The 17,457-nt window shown below is 43.4% G+C and overlaps 3 protein-coding genes across 5 annotated transcripts; all 3 read right to left on the bottom strand.

Annotated features, from left to right (window-relative positions):
- Positions 1 to 224: 224 nt before the first annotated feature.
- On the bottom strand, positions 225 to 2,139 carry LOC121590861. Its single transcript, XM_041910967.1, has 3 exons — positions 2,012 to 2,139; positions 849 to 974; positions 225 to 701 (listed from the first exon to the last, which is right to left on the bottom strand). The coding sequence occupies exons 2-3, from the start codon at positions 957 to 959 to the stop codon at positions 474 to 476; spliced, it is 339 nt and encodes a 112-aa protein (XP_041766901.1). The 5' UTR covers positions 960 to 974; positions 2,012 to 2,139; the 3' UTR covers positions 225 to 473.
- A 6,998-nt stretch (positions 2,140 to 9,137) lies between these two features.
- Positions 9,138 to 13,624, bottom strand: LOC121590856 (mucin-12-like). Of its 2 annotated transcripts, none has more exons than XM_041910957.1 (2): positions 12,974 to 13,624; positions 9,138 to 11,737 (listed from the first exon to the last, which is right to left on the bottom strand). In XM_041910957.1, exon 2 carries the CDS (start codon positions 11,734 to 11,736, stop codon positions 9,271 to 9,273), a length of 2,466 nt encoding a protein of 821 aa, XP_041766891.1. In that variant the 5' UTR covers position 11,737; positions 12,974 to 13,624; the 3' UTR covers positions 9,138 to 9,270. The 2 variants fall into 2 exon arrangements, with proteins under 2 accessions (XP_041766891.1, XP_041766890.1); XM_041910956.1 differs by having other exon boundaries at positions 12,924 to 13,623.
- Positions 13,625 to 15,339: 1,715 nt separating this feature from the next.
- LOC121590860 (glutathione peroxidase-like) lies at positions 15,340 to 17,403 on the bottom strand. 2 transcript variants are annotated; one of them, XM_041910966.1, is made up of 4 exons: positions 17,302 to 17,403; positions 16,744 to 16,960; positions 16,422 to 16,549; positions 15,340 to 15,608 (listed from the first exon to the last, which is right to left on the bottom strand). In XM_041910966.1, exons 2-4 carry the CDS (start codon positions 16,940 to 16,942, stop codon positions 15,420 to 15,422), a joined length of 516 nt encoding a protein of 171 aa, XP_041766900.1. In that variant the 5' UTR covers positions 16,943 to 16,960; positions 17,302 to 17,403; the 3' UTR covers positions 15,340 to 15,419. The 2 variants fall into 2 exon arrangements, with proteins under 2 accessions (XP_041766900.1, XP_041766899.1); XM_041910965.1 differs by having other exon boundaries at positions 16,744 to 16,976; positions 17,302 to 17,398.
- Positions 17,404 to 17,457: the final 54 nt, after the last annotated feature.

Below are 17,457 nucleotides of genomic sequence, written 5' to 3'. Positions count from 1 at the left end.
ACCCTGTAATTAGCTATGAAAAAAATGTATGATAAAGCTGCGCAATGCAAGCTAACACAAGAACTATAACCGGAACGATTTAGTATACTGTGGACACATATGATAATAGCTGGATGGTAGGAGTCTACCGCAACCAAGGAGGAGGTAGAAGATCTGTCAAAATTGTTGTCAATCAAATAAGATACGAAAATAAGTTCCAATTGACAATTGATCATTGATAATTCCACTGATTTGATTTAAATCATAATAAATAGTTTATTGGCACAATAAATTAACGACTATTTACATATGAACATAGACACAAACATCACAAGCATTCAACCGGAAAATAGCATTTTTCCGGAACACGCTGAAAGTAGGCAAGTTGAGCATATATTGGTGTCCCTTTGGATGAGGTGGTCTGGTGCACTGATCATTGAACTGATCACTGACATTTCCGTCATCCGAGTAGATTCTGTGTGTGTGCGTGTGCTTTAGCGGCGTCGCACAAATCCGGCATTCTTGAAGATCTTCACGATGCGGTCACGCGGAATCTTGTCGGCTTCACGCTCAAAGACGGGCATCTCCTTATCTCCGAACCACGACTGCTTGGCAAGTGCGTCGGCAATATGCGGGTTCTTGTAGAAGTTGTTGCGGAACTGATCCGGATATTGCGCCTCGTGCAGCGCATTTTCTACCACCGCTGGATGAGCGAGGGAAGCCTGTAGCCAAGAAAAAAAAAGAATGTGTTAAGCCTTTGTAAAGAAAGCGGGCCAAAACTGGCGAAGCAAAAAGCCCTTATTGATATGCAAGCTCCCGGTTGGTACGCTTCGGACACGTGATGTAACGGCGAACCGGCATGTACTTACCTCTCGCACGGGAGCCGGTTGGTGCAGCGCGAGCGGGATTGGTTGGTTCAGGAAGACTTGGGCCGAGGCGCACGCAAGCACGGCAGTCAGGGCAATGATGATGCGGTTCATGTTGGAAATTAGGTGCTAAAGGAAAAGGGAGGGTAAAGCAGAGAGTAAAGAAAGAACATTAAACGAAACGCTCAAAACCTGCTACCCAACGAGACCGGCTGAGATTAGTTTCACTTTCGTCGAAATTTATAGACCATCTCCGAGTGCGTGGTGCGTATACGAGGTCGGACTTATCGTGATCCGTCTCGAACCAGTGACGTAATTCCCCACCCGGTGCTATCAACCGATTGCAGCTGGGCGCTGCAATGCATAGGGATTTGAAAACGCAACTGCATGCCAAACCGACGCGCTCAGTCCGGGCGTAAAAATTGCAGTTTGAAGAAAAACTTCATTTTATGTAACATGCAGCATTTAACCTCTGTTAGACTGTCCGCGCACGATGCAACGAACCATGTTGCGCAATCTACACCCAACCCAACTAGTCGTTGTCAATCGGTTGACAACAAGCTGGACCTGGAAGTGAGGAAAGCACACACCAGGTCCATGTATCGCTGGCTAAACCCAACCGAAAACCGTCTAGACGCACTGAAACAGGAATATTCTTGGTTTGGTTGGGATCAGCTTCCTTGTAGCACTCTCTGCGACACACAGTTTATTGTAATTACAACCGTGTTCGAGGCCATCCAGTAAACTGGATGGAATGCCAACCAATTGCACTACTGCTCTATTTCACTCTCAGGATGGTATCTAATTCAAATTTGCCTCTTGGCACACATTGCATAGGGAAAAAGTTAATAGAATCAAGTGCATTGTAGCGTAGCGTAAATAACTTCACTTGGAACTTTTCAACATGTTCATGTTTTAATAATAATTGTGTGCCACAAAAACACGCTTGCGGCAAGGCAGCAATCGTTAAAGAATTTCGCATTTTTAATCACTTGTAAGCCATTTCGTTTAGGTTCTTCACTTGACGCACCGTTGAAGTCTTTCGTTCTGTGTCACTGATCATGGGCGATGTAGCATTGTTTGTTTGTTTTTTTTTATATACCGATTTTAAACACACTTGAACACTCTTCCGCAAATGGTACGCGCTGTTTACACTTTGCACTTACCAGGGTTTGCTTTGCTGTAGCACAACAGACAGACGTTGTGTCGAATGAATGTAACTGGAAGCTCACACTAAACTGTCGACTAGAAAACGGGTCGGGTTCTTATATATGTATGGCTCTGTTCGCTGGCGTCCACACTGGGCCACTGTGGAGGTAAGCAGTCATTCCTCTCGCCGTTACTCGCGACCGTCATGCTATCGCTATCGTAGCGAGCAACCACTGCACGAGGCAAAGGAGAAGGCTACCGCACGACCACCGGCTGTAGGCGGCGTGAGCAAGAGCGTCGCCGATAGTGTTTGAGGAACCGATAGGAGAACCATTCGATGCATGGTGCGGTGGTGGCTGGTTGCTTTTTGTGTACTGTATTCGCTAACGACGGCTCCTGCGATCCACCGATTGGAAGGGATATGGACCGCATGCAGGCACGTGACTCTCGCGATCCCGATCAGTGACCGATCGTGGAGACACGAGGACAGGCACGTAGTTGTGAGCGCGGTGTGGGTATCGGTCATGTTCGCAACCAGCGGCGTAAACTTCCTTTTTGCACTCAAGGAACAATCGATAAAAATTTGTCTTGTTTGCGATCGTGTGCTTGCCTCCCGGGTCGCGGAAAGGGTCACCTTTTCGGGGATGGAGATTGTATGCCTGGTTTTTTGCCTTTTTCTTGAACAATCTGGTCGTTGTAGGCAGGGCCGAACGTTGTGAGTTCCTTCCCAACTCTAATAGCTACAATACCGGAAGCGTCTGGCAAGCAGCAGGTTGTTTACCGACAGCGCCACAATTTGAAGATCAAGGTTACGGTACGGTTTGCAAGAAAGTATAATCGCACGAAGCGTTGCCGGAGCGTCGACACTGTTTCGGTGAGTCGTTTATGCTGAGGTTGGTCGCAGTCGTTCGCGCGCCGAACGTGACTCTAATTATTATGTTGCTACAGACAGATGGCTGTCATGGCTGTGTGGGCAAGCAGATGTTACTGTATTTGCGCATTTTGTATTGCCTAAGGGTGCGTAAGCGGACTGCGACACGATTGAGAGTGGGTTCAATTAAAGCACAGCAAGTCACACGAAGCAAGTTTGCGTCATTTATCAATACAAGGATGTGCACCTCCTACTGATATTGGTAACGATTAAGTAATGAAGGCAATGTTTGTTAATTTCATGCAGAGCACGTGTTTAGCAAAAATATGTTTTAATCCTAACAAGCCACTTGATAGTAACAACAATAATTTTTATTTGCTAATGACTTTTTTGCCTTTATTGCTTGTTTAAAATAGAAATTACCAACAATAATCTTCCTTGTTTGACCCAAACAAGAAGTTGTAAATTCCTACTCTACATTGTTCAAAAGTTGAGAAAAAGTAGATAAGAATTTAAAGGTAGCGTTGTTTATCCTTAAGCGTTTGTTTTTTAACAAAATCATATTTACTTTAACATATGTTTATTTAACAAAATCGTATAGTTATAATGTTTAACAGCTATCCAAATCCAATATAACTAAGACATTATTAGCAAAACTTGATTTCTCCGTTTATCGGGCATCGAATTTGACCTGTGCGATGCTAAATTACTTTGATCAAATGTGGGAAGTGCATCGAGATCGTTGACCCAAACGGCGAATCGAAAACAAGAGCAAACGAGTGAACCTAACCTGTGGTCGCAACCGCAACCGATCGGCAACTTTATCCAAGGGCGCCCTGTTTGTTGGCGTACTTTAGGCGCTCGGTTGAAGAACAGTATTTATGGCTGTACCGTACGGAAGCCGGCACCGCCAGTTCCGTTCGCTCGACCGAATTGTCACCCTTACAGGGCTTCGGAAGCCTTCGGGCAATTCCGCCGCAACTAATCAGGGTCGGTCGACCAACTTGCAGCCCAGCATCATCGACCTAGCAGCAGCTACCACCAGCAAAACCGTCGATCGGCAACAGGAGAATCGAAAGTGTACCTCTTGAATCATGCTACCAACACTTCTACTTCGCCATCGTGAGAGAAGCCCACACGGTTCAGGCGTAGTTAGCGTACACTAAAGATCATTACCGAGGTCAGACGAATTGGCTGAGCTGAGGTCGCAGCACTCGTGCTCGATCGTGATCTCGAACGTGCACGCGTTCGCGGTGGTTCGGTTTGCCAACCCACTGTCGAGAACGGTGAGTGATCTCGCGGGGATATTGTTATAATTTTTTTTACCTTTGCCTTTGCTCGCTCCACTCTTATCAAGTGAGCTCCGCTGGTAGCAGGTTACTTCCTTGTCGGTTCCTTTCACTTTTTGCTTCTGATGTTTTACATGTCGATTACCCCAGTAGTTTATTTTTGTGGTGGGAGCAGTTGACGAACCGAGGGAAGTCCACACGAAGTGCCGTTCGGTTTACACGAAATTTACCGTTAACAACGTCATTATTACTTTTCGTCACGTGCGTTTGGACTTGAAAATGTGCGTGAAGATATTAGTGAAGATCGTTGGGCTAATGTTCTGATTAATGTGTGTGAATGATGTAGCCATATTAATTAAAACATATTTTCAATAATCATTTGCTAATCTACTAAGATTGTTAATTTCACAATTTGCATAAGTATTATTTCATCATCTCGATTCAACTTCTTTTTTTTATTATGTGTCGAACGTCTGTATATGTTGTGATTATCGCTCCAATGCAGTTGCTTTTCAGTATTGCATGCCATAAGCGATGCGCGACAGTATGAGTATGTGATACCTCTATTAGGAAATGTCATAGCCTCGCTCTACTTAGTTCAATGTTTAAACCTTGCATAGTTCTATATTATTTCCCTTTCCACGATTAGATAACCTTTTTCACTAGCTCACATACTTGAAACGAAACCGCTAAAGCTGAAAATGTATGTAAAACACAGATTGCCTAACAAGCATTTCGGTTAATTAGTTGCAATTCATAATATTGCATGGATCTGATTTAAATGTAAAGCGAGATCATTCTGGACTGTTCCTCCTGATTAGAAAAAATCATTTGAATTTTATATTAACAGGCATTTTACAGGCTTATTGTAAACTTGATGTGTTCCATGTTTATTTACTATCGCAACATGTTCGGATGCATTTGCAAACTAGAAACAAATAAAAAAATCCCTTTCCCGTTTTATAAGTCATTTTTGTATGGGCAGATTCCTTGCTTGAATGTAAACAGAACAAAGTGTTGCCTTTGAACACATGTAGCCGCAACATTTGCATAGATCCGGTCTTGCAAATAAAATTGATAAAATGATATACTTCACTGTTATGATGCAATTATAAAAATGAATTAATACTCCAAGAAAATAATTATTATTTTGATTATTTTTAAGTTGGTTTTTAGTTAGACTTCAAATAAAATTTTAAAATTGTGGCCGATTTCTTGACTTTTCATCCACCGTGCTACAGTTCTTCATAAGATTTCAAGGCGTTGGTAGCGAGTGCGTAACAACGGTTTTATCATCGGACATCATTTTTAATCGACTTGCGACGATGGTGTACAGTAAAGTGCAGAAAAATGATACACTTTTGAAATTGTACGTCTGATTATTTTTTTATACATAAAATTTTTACCTTGTACTTTTCATTTATTCTGGTTTTTGTTTTGTATTTTTGTAAGTGTCATCTTGAAAATTTCTGCTACGAATGTGAACTTGTTTGAAACGCTAAGATCGGATGCTTACTATCCGACTTAGCCTGTGAACAAAAAAACAAAACACTAAAGATCGTTTTGTAAAATATCGATGGGTAATAAAAATTTAGTTTCATATTTTATGTCTTCTTTTAAGCTGGTTTCATTTTTATGGTTACATTGTTACGTTTGTCTCGATTCTAGTGCGTACCGTTGTTTATGGATCCATGGATTTATCTAGATTATGTTAAACGGCTACGATTAGCAAAAATTTACTTTAGCTTGTGTAGAACTTTTTTAAACTTCATTGATGATGTTTAATTACTCATTAAATATACAGTGGGTGACCGCTTACTGGATGTGTTTTACTGGAGTTTTTATTAAACTGAAAGTTCCTTAACTGGAGTAATTCTCAGTTTAAAAAACACTTAAATATTACAACATGAAACATCCGGAACATTACGAAGAGAAATTCATAGTAAATGTGCATTTTTCTCACAAATTTAATCTTTTAGTTAACGGTCACCTACTGTTACTTTTTCAGTTATCACCCAACATTTCGTATCAATGAATACCATTTTATTTTATTGGCAACAGCTCTCTGACTAATTCATGCTTAGGTAACTGCTTATTAAGAAATTACTTAGTAGTAGTAACCCATTTTCAATCAAAAAACACTTCATGGCTATCGAACGATCCTCGAATCCTTTTGTGCAGAGACTACACTTTGCCATCTAGCTACATTTTCATTTTAATTTTTTAGATTCTAATTATTTTTAATCGTCAATGAGTACCTCAAATTTAGCTCGTTTTAAAGTGATTTTAAAGTATGATTTTAACTTATGCGCCTGTTGAACAATTTTGTTATTAAATTCTTGAAGGAAGTGGTGGTGGTGCACCAAAATTTATTTCAATTCATCCTATACCACACAATCCTCTAATGCATGTAATATAATTCCTAAATAAATCCATTCCATTCGTTACGTTTATTCTTCCTACGTTGTTCTGGGTTGTGGCCGGTCGCGAGGTAAAATCGTCGCACCCTGCACGACTTGCCAACATGTTCGTCAGATGAGGCCCATATGAGGCTTATTATGAGGCCCGCGATGATTTTGTCAGAGTTAATACTAATATTACGTTATTATGACTTTTTCAAATAAAAATGTATTTTTTTACATTTCTTAGACAAAAATCAAGCTTTAGTAACACGAAACGGTACAAGTATCGTTAGTATTTGGTTATAAAAACGAGATTTAAACGTTCACTCATCAGTTAAAGGTAGCTTCAAATGGCCCTCAACGTAGTTATTTTTGAAGCAATGCGGCCCGCGAGCTGAAAAGTTTGGAGGCCCCTGTGCTATAGGCAATCAACAAGTCACTGATAACCAACAATGGTTGTTGCGCCACAGCAGAAGAAGTCTAACTTTTAATTCTTTTAGGGACTTTATGTCGTGCGTTTTAACTTAACAACAATCCAGTAGCTAATAAATTTTGTAATATTCAATTCGGATTTGTTTGTTGTTCATCATCGTTCTTTGGAAAGAAAAATAAATTAGCTTTTACACATAACTATGCTGATTGGTTTTGATCATTATCCCGTGTAATCCAAATAAATCCGCGTTATCCAATCATTAAACAGAGTAACGTTCGAGCTGAAGGTCAATGTCAAGATGCTTTCGATGTCATACAGGCGAGCGTAACGCCAAGCTTTCACTTTCGGGTGCCTCCCGTAGACTGGAAACCTGTTGATGAGCATCAACCCGAGCAGGAGTGCTAGCGCGATTCAACTAACCGGAAGAGGAATCATGAATCTTGCAGTGTCCTTGCTTCCTTTCACTTTGTACGGTCCAGATCAGTGCATCTTCTATGCAGTCTGCACTGCTTCATGCAACACATTCCACACCCTTAAACAATCCTCCCAAACACCTACCGGCTGGAAATGCCCGGTCGACCTTCGGCAGAAGAATCCCGAAAGGTTACTTGCTCGTCAGACTTAGAGTCATCCGGTGACCGTGTTTTCCCCCAGCGTAGGTTCGCTCAAGAAGCTTACCACACTCAGCAAGTCGCGTGACTTGGACAGCCATGGAAGAAGAGGTCGACAAGGGGGCGCGGTGCGTTTCCTGGGCGGTAGTAGAGGATATTTTATATAGAGCACTGTCGTGGCCGGTGGAAAAAGTAACCGATTGCTCTTTGCGATTGCAGATGCTGTTGTGGCGTGGCAAGAAGGCCCTGATCCCGTGCCGATGCGCTTCCAAAATGGGACAGGTGAACTTTAAATCCATCTTGCATCCTTGAAATGTGGAACAAACAGACACTCCGATGAACGATTAATAGTAATAGTAAAAATAATAACAATAATAATAAAAATAATAACTCGCTTTTTCACCACGGTAGACTCAAGTTTTAGTTCCGGGGGAAAGGATTAGCACAAAGCATAAATTTTAAACGAACGATAGAATTTTACTATTATCGATCTTTATTAAAGTACAAGCTTTTACGGTAACGGGATGCATAGGTTACGAAATAATCGAGATTTTGAGTCATCGTTCCTTGGAAATCACTTCCATCACATGCCATTTATTTGCGCCATTCTTCGCAAAAAAGGCGTTGTTCGCGTTGTTCGTAATGAGCACGTGCAGCGATGCAGACGCGCGTGGCTCTGGAAGGGCCATGCTTCCGAAAAGGTCTAGGACGTCGATTGCGCTTCCAGCTTGATTTTGTTACGTTTTGCTCTGGTTTATTTTTTTTGTGCTCCTTCATCCCATGTATTGTGGATCCCGGAGTGGATTGCATTTAACCGAGCGTATGTAACAATCGGTCACCACCAAACTGGTCTGTCGTGACATTTCGTCTGCATCTTCGGAAGTATTCATTTGACCTGTTTCGTGTGCTCGTGCTTTTTCATAGGCGCGAAAAGATCGTCTGCAGTGTAATGCGAGGAATGTTCTGGAGGAAGGCCAATGTCTTGGGATAATATCAAATTCAATTAAAAGAACTGTGAATGTTCAAAGGAACGTAATGAACGTTCAATAAACCCAAATATTTTCAATTGTTGTATGAACTTTTTACTGGCGATTGATATTGTGCAATCAATCACTGTTGATTACTCTTAGAAAAATTAAAACTCAAAAATACATTAAATTAAAACTGGAACAATATGTGAAAATGTTTTGAAAATGCTAAACACTATTGTGTTATTATCAATTCTTGCTTTTGTTTATTGTTTATATATGCTGCTATGTACCATTGCGTTTTTTTTTACTTATATGAATTAATACCTACCGGTTTCAATGTACAAAAAAGATCTTGTGATATTTGAATTTTCACTTTAATGGAGTATAAATTCAGAAACCTTATAGTAACGCTTTTTGCAAAGAAAAGTATGAATTACAATAAAACGAAGTACCATACACGATTTTAACACTCACCAAAAATATACTGTAAGTGCTTACAAATTAAGGCTACTTCAGAAGATTTAGAAGATAGCAGAAACAGTATTCATTTTCTATAAAAATAGTGATTTATTAAAACATACTGAACAAACGATAAATATAACAAAAGCGGCAAGCTGCCTACAAAATGCCGTCTGTTTCTTGCTGTGCGTAAATGGTATTGTCTCGTGCGGTTCCTGAACCAAACGCAATTTCGCTAACCTACTGATCTCGATCATCGGCGAATGCTGGTGGCTTAGCATTAACGTACACCGGCGGCTGCTGTCCTCGATCGGCACGTTCGGTCGGGGTCACTTCGCTTACATCCCGCTTGTGCTCATACGGCGGAGGTGCAATAGTGGTCGCGTACCCTTGCTCACGCACCTCGACCTCCTGCTCGGTTTCCACTGGACGTGACACGACAATGCGCCGAATGTTGACGGTGCGTGACGTTTCCTTTGCATCGCGGGGAGCAGGCGTGGCGGACAGGACACGACTACGCACGTACGCATCGATCAGCGTACCGGAGGTGTCTCCTTTCGGTCCAAAGCCAACCTCCGCAATCGAATCCCGCTCGGACAGCAGCTTGATGAACTGTTCCTGGTTGGCATGGATCTGTTCCTGCGTCAGTCCCTGCCCAACAACGACCGATTGCGAGGTAATGCCCGATGTAACACTTTGCGATTCATACGCCGTCCGTGCCGAAGATGTGCTCTGGGAAGTGGAGTCACCCGTTTCGCTGAATCGTGCCGACACAACAGTGCGTGGCGTGGTAGAAGAGATGATCGTCACGGAGCGCTGTGGCGTACTGCCGCTGGACGTTGAGCGGGAGGAACCGACCGTCGACGGCACGTTGGTAGTGCTCGGTGGGAAGGTAGTCGTTGGGAAGGATCCACGGAAAGATGGCCCGAAGTCGAACGCACCCGAAGCGGTCGATGGATCAAACGCAACGATGTCACTTGCCGGTGTGGTGCGTGTGGCATAGCTCACCTCAATCGAAGACGACCCACCCAGTCTTGTCTGAGTTTGTTCCTCCGTGCCGCGATACTTTTCGTGATGGTAGACTAGCGGGGTAGTGGCTGAAGTTGTGGCCGCGGTTACCGTAACATCTCCGTCATCTGAATCCGTGGAAGAGTAGTCGGAGTAGTTAGTTCCGGCACCGCTTCGCGCATCGATTACAACCGAGTCGTCGTACTCATCGTCATAGACTGGGTAGGAATCTGGCGTGGCGCTAGTCGGTGGTGTCGGCGTCGTAGTGGCCACGGGTGGCTGTGATGGTGTGGTCGGCGACGGTGTCTGACCGGTGGGTGGCAGATACTCGGGCGCTTTTCCGTTACGATCGCAGTCGTCGTTAGTGGTGGCGGGCGTGACGGGATAGAGCGGAGTAGACGATGGAACGTGGAAAACGGTGGCCGGATGTGCGGTGGTGGGATGCGTCGCCAAGAGGGCTGGTGAATGCTGATCTACGTAAGCTACATGGTGCAGCAGATGGCCAGCATTAGCCGGATGGTACACGAATGGATGGGGCGCCAGGTGGGTGGCGTATGGGTTGATAAAAGCCGGCTGCTGGTGACCATGGTAGATGGCATGACCCTGCGTGAAGTAAGGCCTTTCGCTTGGTGCATTGGGTTGCTGAGGTTCGATAAACTCAGCGTCCGAAGCCTTGCTAGTAGATGCTGCCGTCTTTTTAGATTGGGCGGCAGCCGCCTCAATGCGGTCGTAGGTGCCCTTCAGCGGCGGTCGTTCCGTGTAAACCGTGGTGGTTTGCGTAACGACCTGGGGTCTTGCGACGGTACGCGTTCCATAGCCTTCTTCCGCGATGTGAACTTCCGGCGCAGGGGCCGGAGCACTGTACACGGGGCGCTTCTCCACAAACGTGGTGGTGGTTTTGGTAGTCTTTGTCTGTGTTTCCGTTTGCGAGATCGGTTGCTCCAGCTCCACCAGTGCCGAACCGACAGGGCGAATGATGACGCGCTCCTCGATATCGTAGAATTGGTTCTGGATTGCAGGACGGCGCACCTTAAACTTACGGGACCTTACCACTGGGATTTGCTTCTCCTGGGGCGGGATGTACGTTGGACCAGTGGTGACGGTTTTGGTGTATGTTGGCGTCACCGGCACTGGGACCGGCACGTGAACGGGCACGTGCACTGGGACGGGTGTCGGCACGGGCACCGCGACGGGATGGTGATGGGGGACCGGTGTCACGGGTACGGGAACGGGTACGGCAGCTGGCGTGTGATGGTACTGGGTAGTCGAAACCGATACCGATGGGACGGACTGAACGGTGTGGGTAGTGGGAACGCTGGCACCCTGCACACCGTACACAAAGGATTTCGGTTCGTAGACACGCACCGTAGGGCTACCGTACGTCGTGTGGTACTGTACGGCCGGGGTGTAACTGGCCTTGCCGAACACGGGCTGGGGCTGAAGGTTGTAGGAGTAGTAGGTGGGGGCTGGGGCTGGCGTCACCGAAACTGCTGCCGAGCGTGCGTCAACCAGGGTGGCGGGAAGTGCGGCCGACTGTTGCACGGCGGACGTATATCGTACCGGGCCGGCCAGTAGTCCAACGTGCTGCTGCGGGTTCACATACGTCACCCCGGCAGGACTGTGCAGCGGAACTGTCACGTAGCCCGCCGCGCACAGCTCCAGCAGCGCCAGACACGGCACGAGCACCTGTAAGAGCATTCTGGGAAGAAATTGGGCGTACAATGGTGAATCATATCCGTTAACATGTTATGAAATTGAAAGTGCGTCGAGCCAGTGACCCGATTGCGTAAATCTAGAGGCGTCACGATTGGCGCATAAGAAATTGGCGTTCGATCAAACAATAGTCCCATACGCGAGGGATGTTAATATGACACGTAGCCACGTGGTACCCCACGACTCACGAATGCACGTTTCGATTAACACAAGCTGTAATCCTCAGAATGGAATTTATTTATGAGCAAGAGTGGGCAAGAGTGAGGTGAAACAGTTGAGCTGAAGTGTATTGGTATTTACTTCTTTTGAGTTTTTTTGGTTGCCCACTGAACTAGTTATACCTCCTAAAATGTCAAACAACAAGGTCTGGAAATGGCCTATACAATCTGTGTGAGTCAGTTATTAAAGGAAATTCCTTCTTTTTTATGTCAATCCAACAAGCTGATTCGTACTTCCCAGATAATTGGCAAAAATATTAAAATGAATACAGTACGGCTAACTTCTTGACACGTATTCAATGGTTGAAATACAAAAAACAAAATCGTTTATTTCGTCAAATACAATATGACATTTAAACTGGGTAGCTGGGGTATGATTAGATCATTAGCTTTTGGGACAGTGGCATTTAGGGAAGATTAACAACCCCCAAAAAGCATCCTGAACTGGTTTTCAGCTCAAACGATAGAAACAACTTCAAACTTGTTGCCACTTTACCGCGATCTTTACGCATTGTTACTGTTTAGTTCTAACAGGTTTAAAGCATCTGGCACTTGGAAACGATTCTTCGTGATGATGGAATACGTTCTGCATATTTGGACGTTCAAATTTGCATAGTTCATAGTTTTGGAAATGTGCTAACAATGATGTAAAAAAGCTGACTAACTTAAGAAAACCATTAGAGGCTAGTCAAAAGATTTTTATTTTAATTTTTAAGTATACTAATCAATCATTGTTTGACATAAAAACTTCAAATACTTTTTATAAAACACAGGTCATTCTTCTATGCATCTTTAAAACATGCAGATAAAATTTAACACAAAAAAACTTCACAATTTACAAACTATTTTTTAAGAAATAAAACATATTTTTTGAATCCCGTTGTACGAAAAACATTTTTGTTTAGAATATGATTCATTTTACACAACTGCACAGAAAATTTTCTTTTGACTCACTTAATCACTATCCGCTCCAAAAGATCCGGTACAACTTAACTTATACTAACTTGCTACAAGTTTTCTTGCACAACAACAACACTGAGCTGCGACAAATCGTCCACCAAATCCAACCAAACACCCGAGTGTGTCTCACTGCACGCGCTGCACTGAACCGTACTGACTAACTCGATCGAGTGATCTGCTTTTTATAGACTTCCTTCCTTATGCCAAGAGCTTTCGCGCGACCATCGATCCTTTCCGAGCTTTTTTCGGATGGCGCGGTGGCAAGGGATGACGCTCTCAGCAGTGGCTGCCCTCAGACCGGACTTGTAAGGAGGCACAGCACGGTGCAACTTGTCGTCGGCTGGCGGCTACGACTAGGGCGGTCTTTGTATGCGTGAGCGATGCTTATTTTCACGCTCTGCATCAGCAGCACTGTACTTGGACTTGCACTTGGGACACGACGCATCGGGCTGTCATAAACAATCTCGTAATCACTCGTCGTGCCATTGCAGTTACGCGCAATTCGTCCGTTCCGTACCAGTTCGTTTGGATGAGTGTATCAGAATGTTATATACTATTGCAAGGAATCGCAACGGGAAGAAGGATCTAGCATTTGTTCCCTCCATCGGAGACGTTTGACACTGGAAAGCGCCGTCTTTTTTTTTTGCCATGCTGCTGAGATGATAGATACCTCCAGCCGGTTAGGGATATTTCAAGGTCGTTCACTTGTTTTACGGTGCTCCAGTGCTCCAATCAGTGGGTTGTTTGAACTTCAAGCTATTATCACATCCCTGCTTCCTGTTCCTGCTCTGGTACTTTGGTAGGTTGATCCTCTTTTGCTCTAAATTATAAATTATTATGCCCAAGACATGACACCTAACAATAAAATTCTTCAGCTACAAAATCGATCTGTGGCATCTGTATGCTCAAAACATGTTAATATTTGAGTCAAATATCGATCAAATTCAATTGTCTTGCAATTTATATCATTTTATAGCTTTTTAAGTTAAAGTGTTGAAAACAAAATTCATGGAACGCATGGAAGTTAGCACTTTCCTTTTTTCTTTGTGTTAGCATTTAAACATAAAATATTGAGCTGCCAAAGGCGGAAATGTCATTTTTAAAATATACTTAAATACTTAAATATACTTTGATTTTAGCATTTCATGTAAAAAATATGTAACCTATTCCAAGTACTGTCACATTTGAAAAATCGCGTCATTTGAGGATCGTAGAACATAGAATGGCCGGTCTGGTGGTACAGTCGTCAACTTGCACGACTCAACAACATGCCCGTCATGGGTTCAAGCCCCGAATAGACCGTGCTCCCATACGTAGGATTGACTATCCTGCTATGGTAACAATAAGTCACTGAAAGCCAAGCTCACTTCACTAGTGGGTACAGGCAGGCCTTGACCGACAACGGTTGTTGTGCTAATGAAGAAGAAGAAGAAGAACATAGAATGAGACTGTTGAAACTATTGGTAGGTTGACATTGCCGAGATGTTATATATTGGTCGGTCACCACCAGCATAATGAAATAAATGAAACCCGTATCTCAAGATGCTGTAAATAAAAATTTCAACATAAAATTGCTAAGTTAAAATTGGTTTTACTTCAATAATGGTTAAATATTCAAAAAGTACGCTATGTGTTAAGTAAATGTATGTGTTTAACATATTTGGTTTTACATATAGAAGAGAAGAAATACTATAGAAATACTAGACTTAAAATCATACCCGTCATAGGTTCAAACCCCGTATGAACCCTCCTTCCGCTGGAAGAACTGAATATTCGGCTGCATGATACCAAAATAAATCTTGAAAGCTAGTAAATGCCGAAAAGGCATGTTACATTAATTGCATGCAATGTGGTCGTTCACGCAAAACCACAGTATGACATTTAAATGTTTTGGAACATTGTGGAATTTGAATGTTAGAAAACACATTCGGTTACAATCAACCTGTTTTTGCTCCTCCGAGTTGCCTGGTGTGCGTTAATCTTTAAGTCTCGCCTACAGCTGTGTGAAGAGAAGAAGTTAAAGCAACGGCATGCCGGTTATTGGTATTTGTTCATGTAGCGCACGTGGGCAGCCAAAATAAGAAAAATAAAAAAAGTATAAAAATAAAAGTTTCTTATTTGTTTTTTTTCTACGTTTGGAAGATATTCGATGATGCCTTGTTAATTTTGGAACCAGGATAGTAGTGTTGTCTTTTATTGTACGGTCTTTACAAATGAACTTATGCATAACGAATGCTTTAGGTACGCAGTTATGGTTTCACTAAACATTTTGTTTAATGTACTTCATCTGCTAATCGCAAAAGTTTCAATGATGCGTTGGCAATATATGAATGTTTCATGCTCAACACATTTTGTGAATGAAGTCAACGACTCGTTATGGCATACAAACAAAAACAGAAACGCTGTAAAACTAACACAAAGTCAAACAGCCCGCAGCAAAGCTGGATTTGTTCTATGCTTTATTTCTAGTAACACGGTTAGCAGCACAGTTTAGCGTAACAAATTCTCGACCATGTCCTCGAGCGTGTAAGGATGAATTCCAGCATTTAACCTTTCCACCGGTACGCCTTGGCGGTCGGTAAGAAAGATGGTAAAGTTGCTGTTGATAAATCCTCCGCAGTTGCCCGGTTTTTTCGCCTTCAGATACTTGTACAGTCCGGGGGCTTTCGAGCCGTTCACCTGTTGATTTGGAGCAAAACGAAAAGTAAAGCTAAAAAGTATCGTACACAATTCATGATTGAAGAAGAAAGAATGAGAGAGGTGTAAATGGAAGCAAAAAAAGTTTGCATAAGGAAAGTGATTAAATTCTTAACGTATTCTAAAACCTTACAGCGACAGAGTTCTGTATGGTGCAGTCTGAATCAGATGCATGACCAAATGTAACGCTCAATTTATATGTATCAAATACATCGCTGCCTATATGGAAGAGAGCAAAAAAAAATTACGCCCCATCTTAAGCATGCTAACTGCGAAGGCAAGACAAGAGACAGCTCGATGTTGTGTCGAGAAATAAAACGAAAAAAAAAATGAAAAAGTCACAAACATACAAAGTCCAAATAAAACCTATCGGCTTCGGCCGAGGAGATGCCGAACTTGATAGATAACAGTGAGAAAAAATGTGCCCGAAGGTCAGCAATTAATCATCTGGCACTTGCGCGATGGGCATGGCGACACCCGGCGCCCTTAAATGAAGCTATGTGACCCAGATCAATTAAGATGAAAAGCGCGTGCGACGATAATCGTCGAACGCTCAGCGGTTCAAAGCTTGATGATAGTATGGCGACAGCAAAATCGCATCTATCCGCACATAAGGATGCGTGAAACGAGCGCTGTGAGAAAATCTCTCCACCCCAAGAACACTGCCCACCAAATGGTGGAGGGGCTTCATCGTCCAACCACCGGTGCATGCGTACGGTATGCTCTTCCTTATTTGATATCTATCGCTGCTACCCTCTCGCGGATGCCAAGTACGGATCGGATGCTAGTTCTTACCTCAATCTCGGTGAAAATCTCACCGATCATACCGCTGCTATCGGTGCTGCTCTCGAAGCGCTGTACGATTTCGTCCGGCGATTCTTTGGAGCCGAATTGGAAGCATGGGAAGAAGAGGACGTTCAAATCTGCGATGCCGTATTGCGCCGGTGGAACATGGAGGATGGGGGCGGTCGAACGAAGCACGTTTTAAATGGAGGTAAAAAAAAGATGTTTGAAAATGTTACTATAGTCCAGGCAGTAACGCCCTACGAAAGATGCTGACATTGGCCTGAAAGCAAAAAACCATGCCGGCACACTGGGCGAGGTGGTCATTTAGTACCTTTTCGGGTGTCGTTGTGATACTTTCGAAACAGAGGCGTGAGAAGACTCAACACCTTCTCAAAGGTGGCATCCTTGGTAGAGAAGTTCACGATCAGGCATACCGATCCCTGGTACCGGTCGAGCGAAACCTCATTACCGTTCAGATCGGTGACGGTAAATTCAAAAATTGATTTTGCTTTTTCTGGTGGTGACTGCATGGCTTGCGGTGAATTGATCTGCAATAGAAATTCCCTATGATAAAGATCGTAAGCAGGTTTATTCACTGTTTAATAACTACGATAATTCAAACTCTATTCCACGCCACGTGCTAATTGACCTCGCAGAAAAGAAAATTATATTAAATGCTGTACCCTGACGACAAAACACAACACTGTGCGAGCAACCGTTTCACCAGCGACCCGGTTAGGAGGTTAAAAGGTTGTTGTCACACAACACGATGGGACCGTGTGCGTAAGTTGTCCAAAAACATCACTGCCGATTTGAACTTCCGCATCAGTGTTCCGCGTAACCTCACGCTACCGAATGCATGCAAAAAACGCTCTATTTAAATGCTTACCTGTGTTTAACTGTTTTTGAAGAATTTTTAACCCAACCAAAACCACTGTTACCAACTAATCTACTCGTGCTAACAATTCGCGCTGTACTGAAAATGGTTCGGGACACACTGGTGGATTAAATAGAATCAGTCTGGCCGCGTCTGTCGATGTGTTGT

This window comes from Anopheles merus, chromosome 2R, assembly GCF_017562075.2.
Source record: "Anopheles merus strain MAF chromosome 2R, AmerM5.1, whole genome shotgun sequence".
Lineage (NCBI taxonomy): Eukaryota > Metazoa > Arthropoda > Insecta > Diptera > Culicidae > Anopheles > Anopheles merus.
This window is presented reverse-complemented; position numbering and strand designations above follow the sequence as displayed.

What these genes read in the sequence shown, in the direction of transcription:
- LOC121590861 (XM_041910967.1), bottom strand. Translation starts at nt 959, where the DNA reads ATGAACCGCATCATCATTGCCCTGACTGCCGTGCTTGCGTGCGCCTCG. An exon ending in AACCGGCTCCCGTGCGAGAG is followed by an intron (nt 702 to 848) that starts GTAAGTACATGC and finishes TCTTGGCTACAG; the next exon opens with GCTTCCCTCGCTCATCCAGC.
- LOC121590860 (XM_041910966.1), bottom strand. Translation starts at nt 16,942, where the DNA reads ATGCAGTCACCACCAGAAAAAGCAAAATCAATTTTTGAATTTACCGTC. An exon ending in TCACAACGACACCCGAAAAG is followed by an intron (nt 16,550 to 16,743) that starts GTACTAAATGAC and finishes ACGGCATCGCAG; the next exon opens with ATTTGAACGTCCTCTTCTTC. An exon ending in AGATTTTCACCGAGATTGAG is followed by an intron (nt 15,609 to 16,421) that starts GTAAGAACTAGC and finishes CCAAATCAACAG; the next exon opens with GTGAACGGCTCGAAAGCCCC.
- LOC121590856 (XM_041910957.1), bottom strand. Translation starts at nt 11,736, where the DNA reads ATGCTCTTACAGGTGCTCGTGCCGTGTCTGGCGCTGCTGGAGCTGTGC.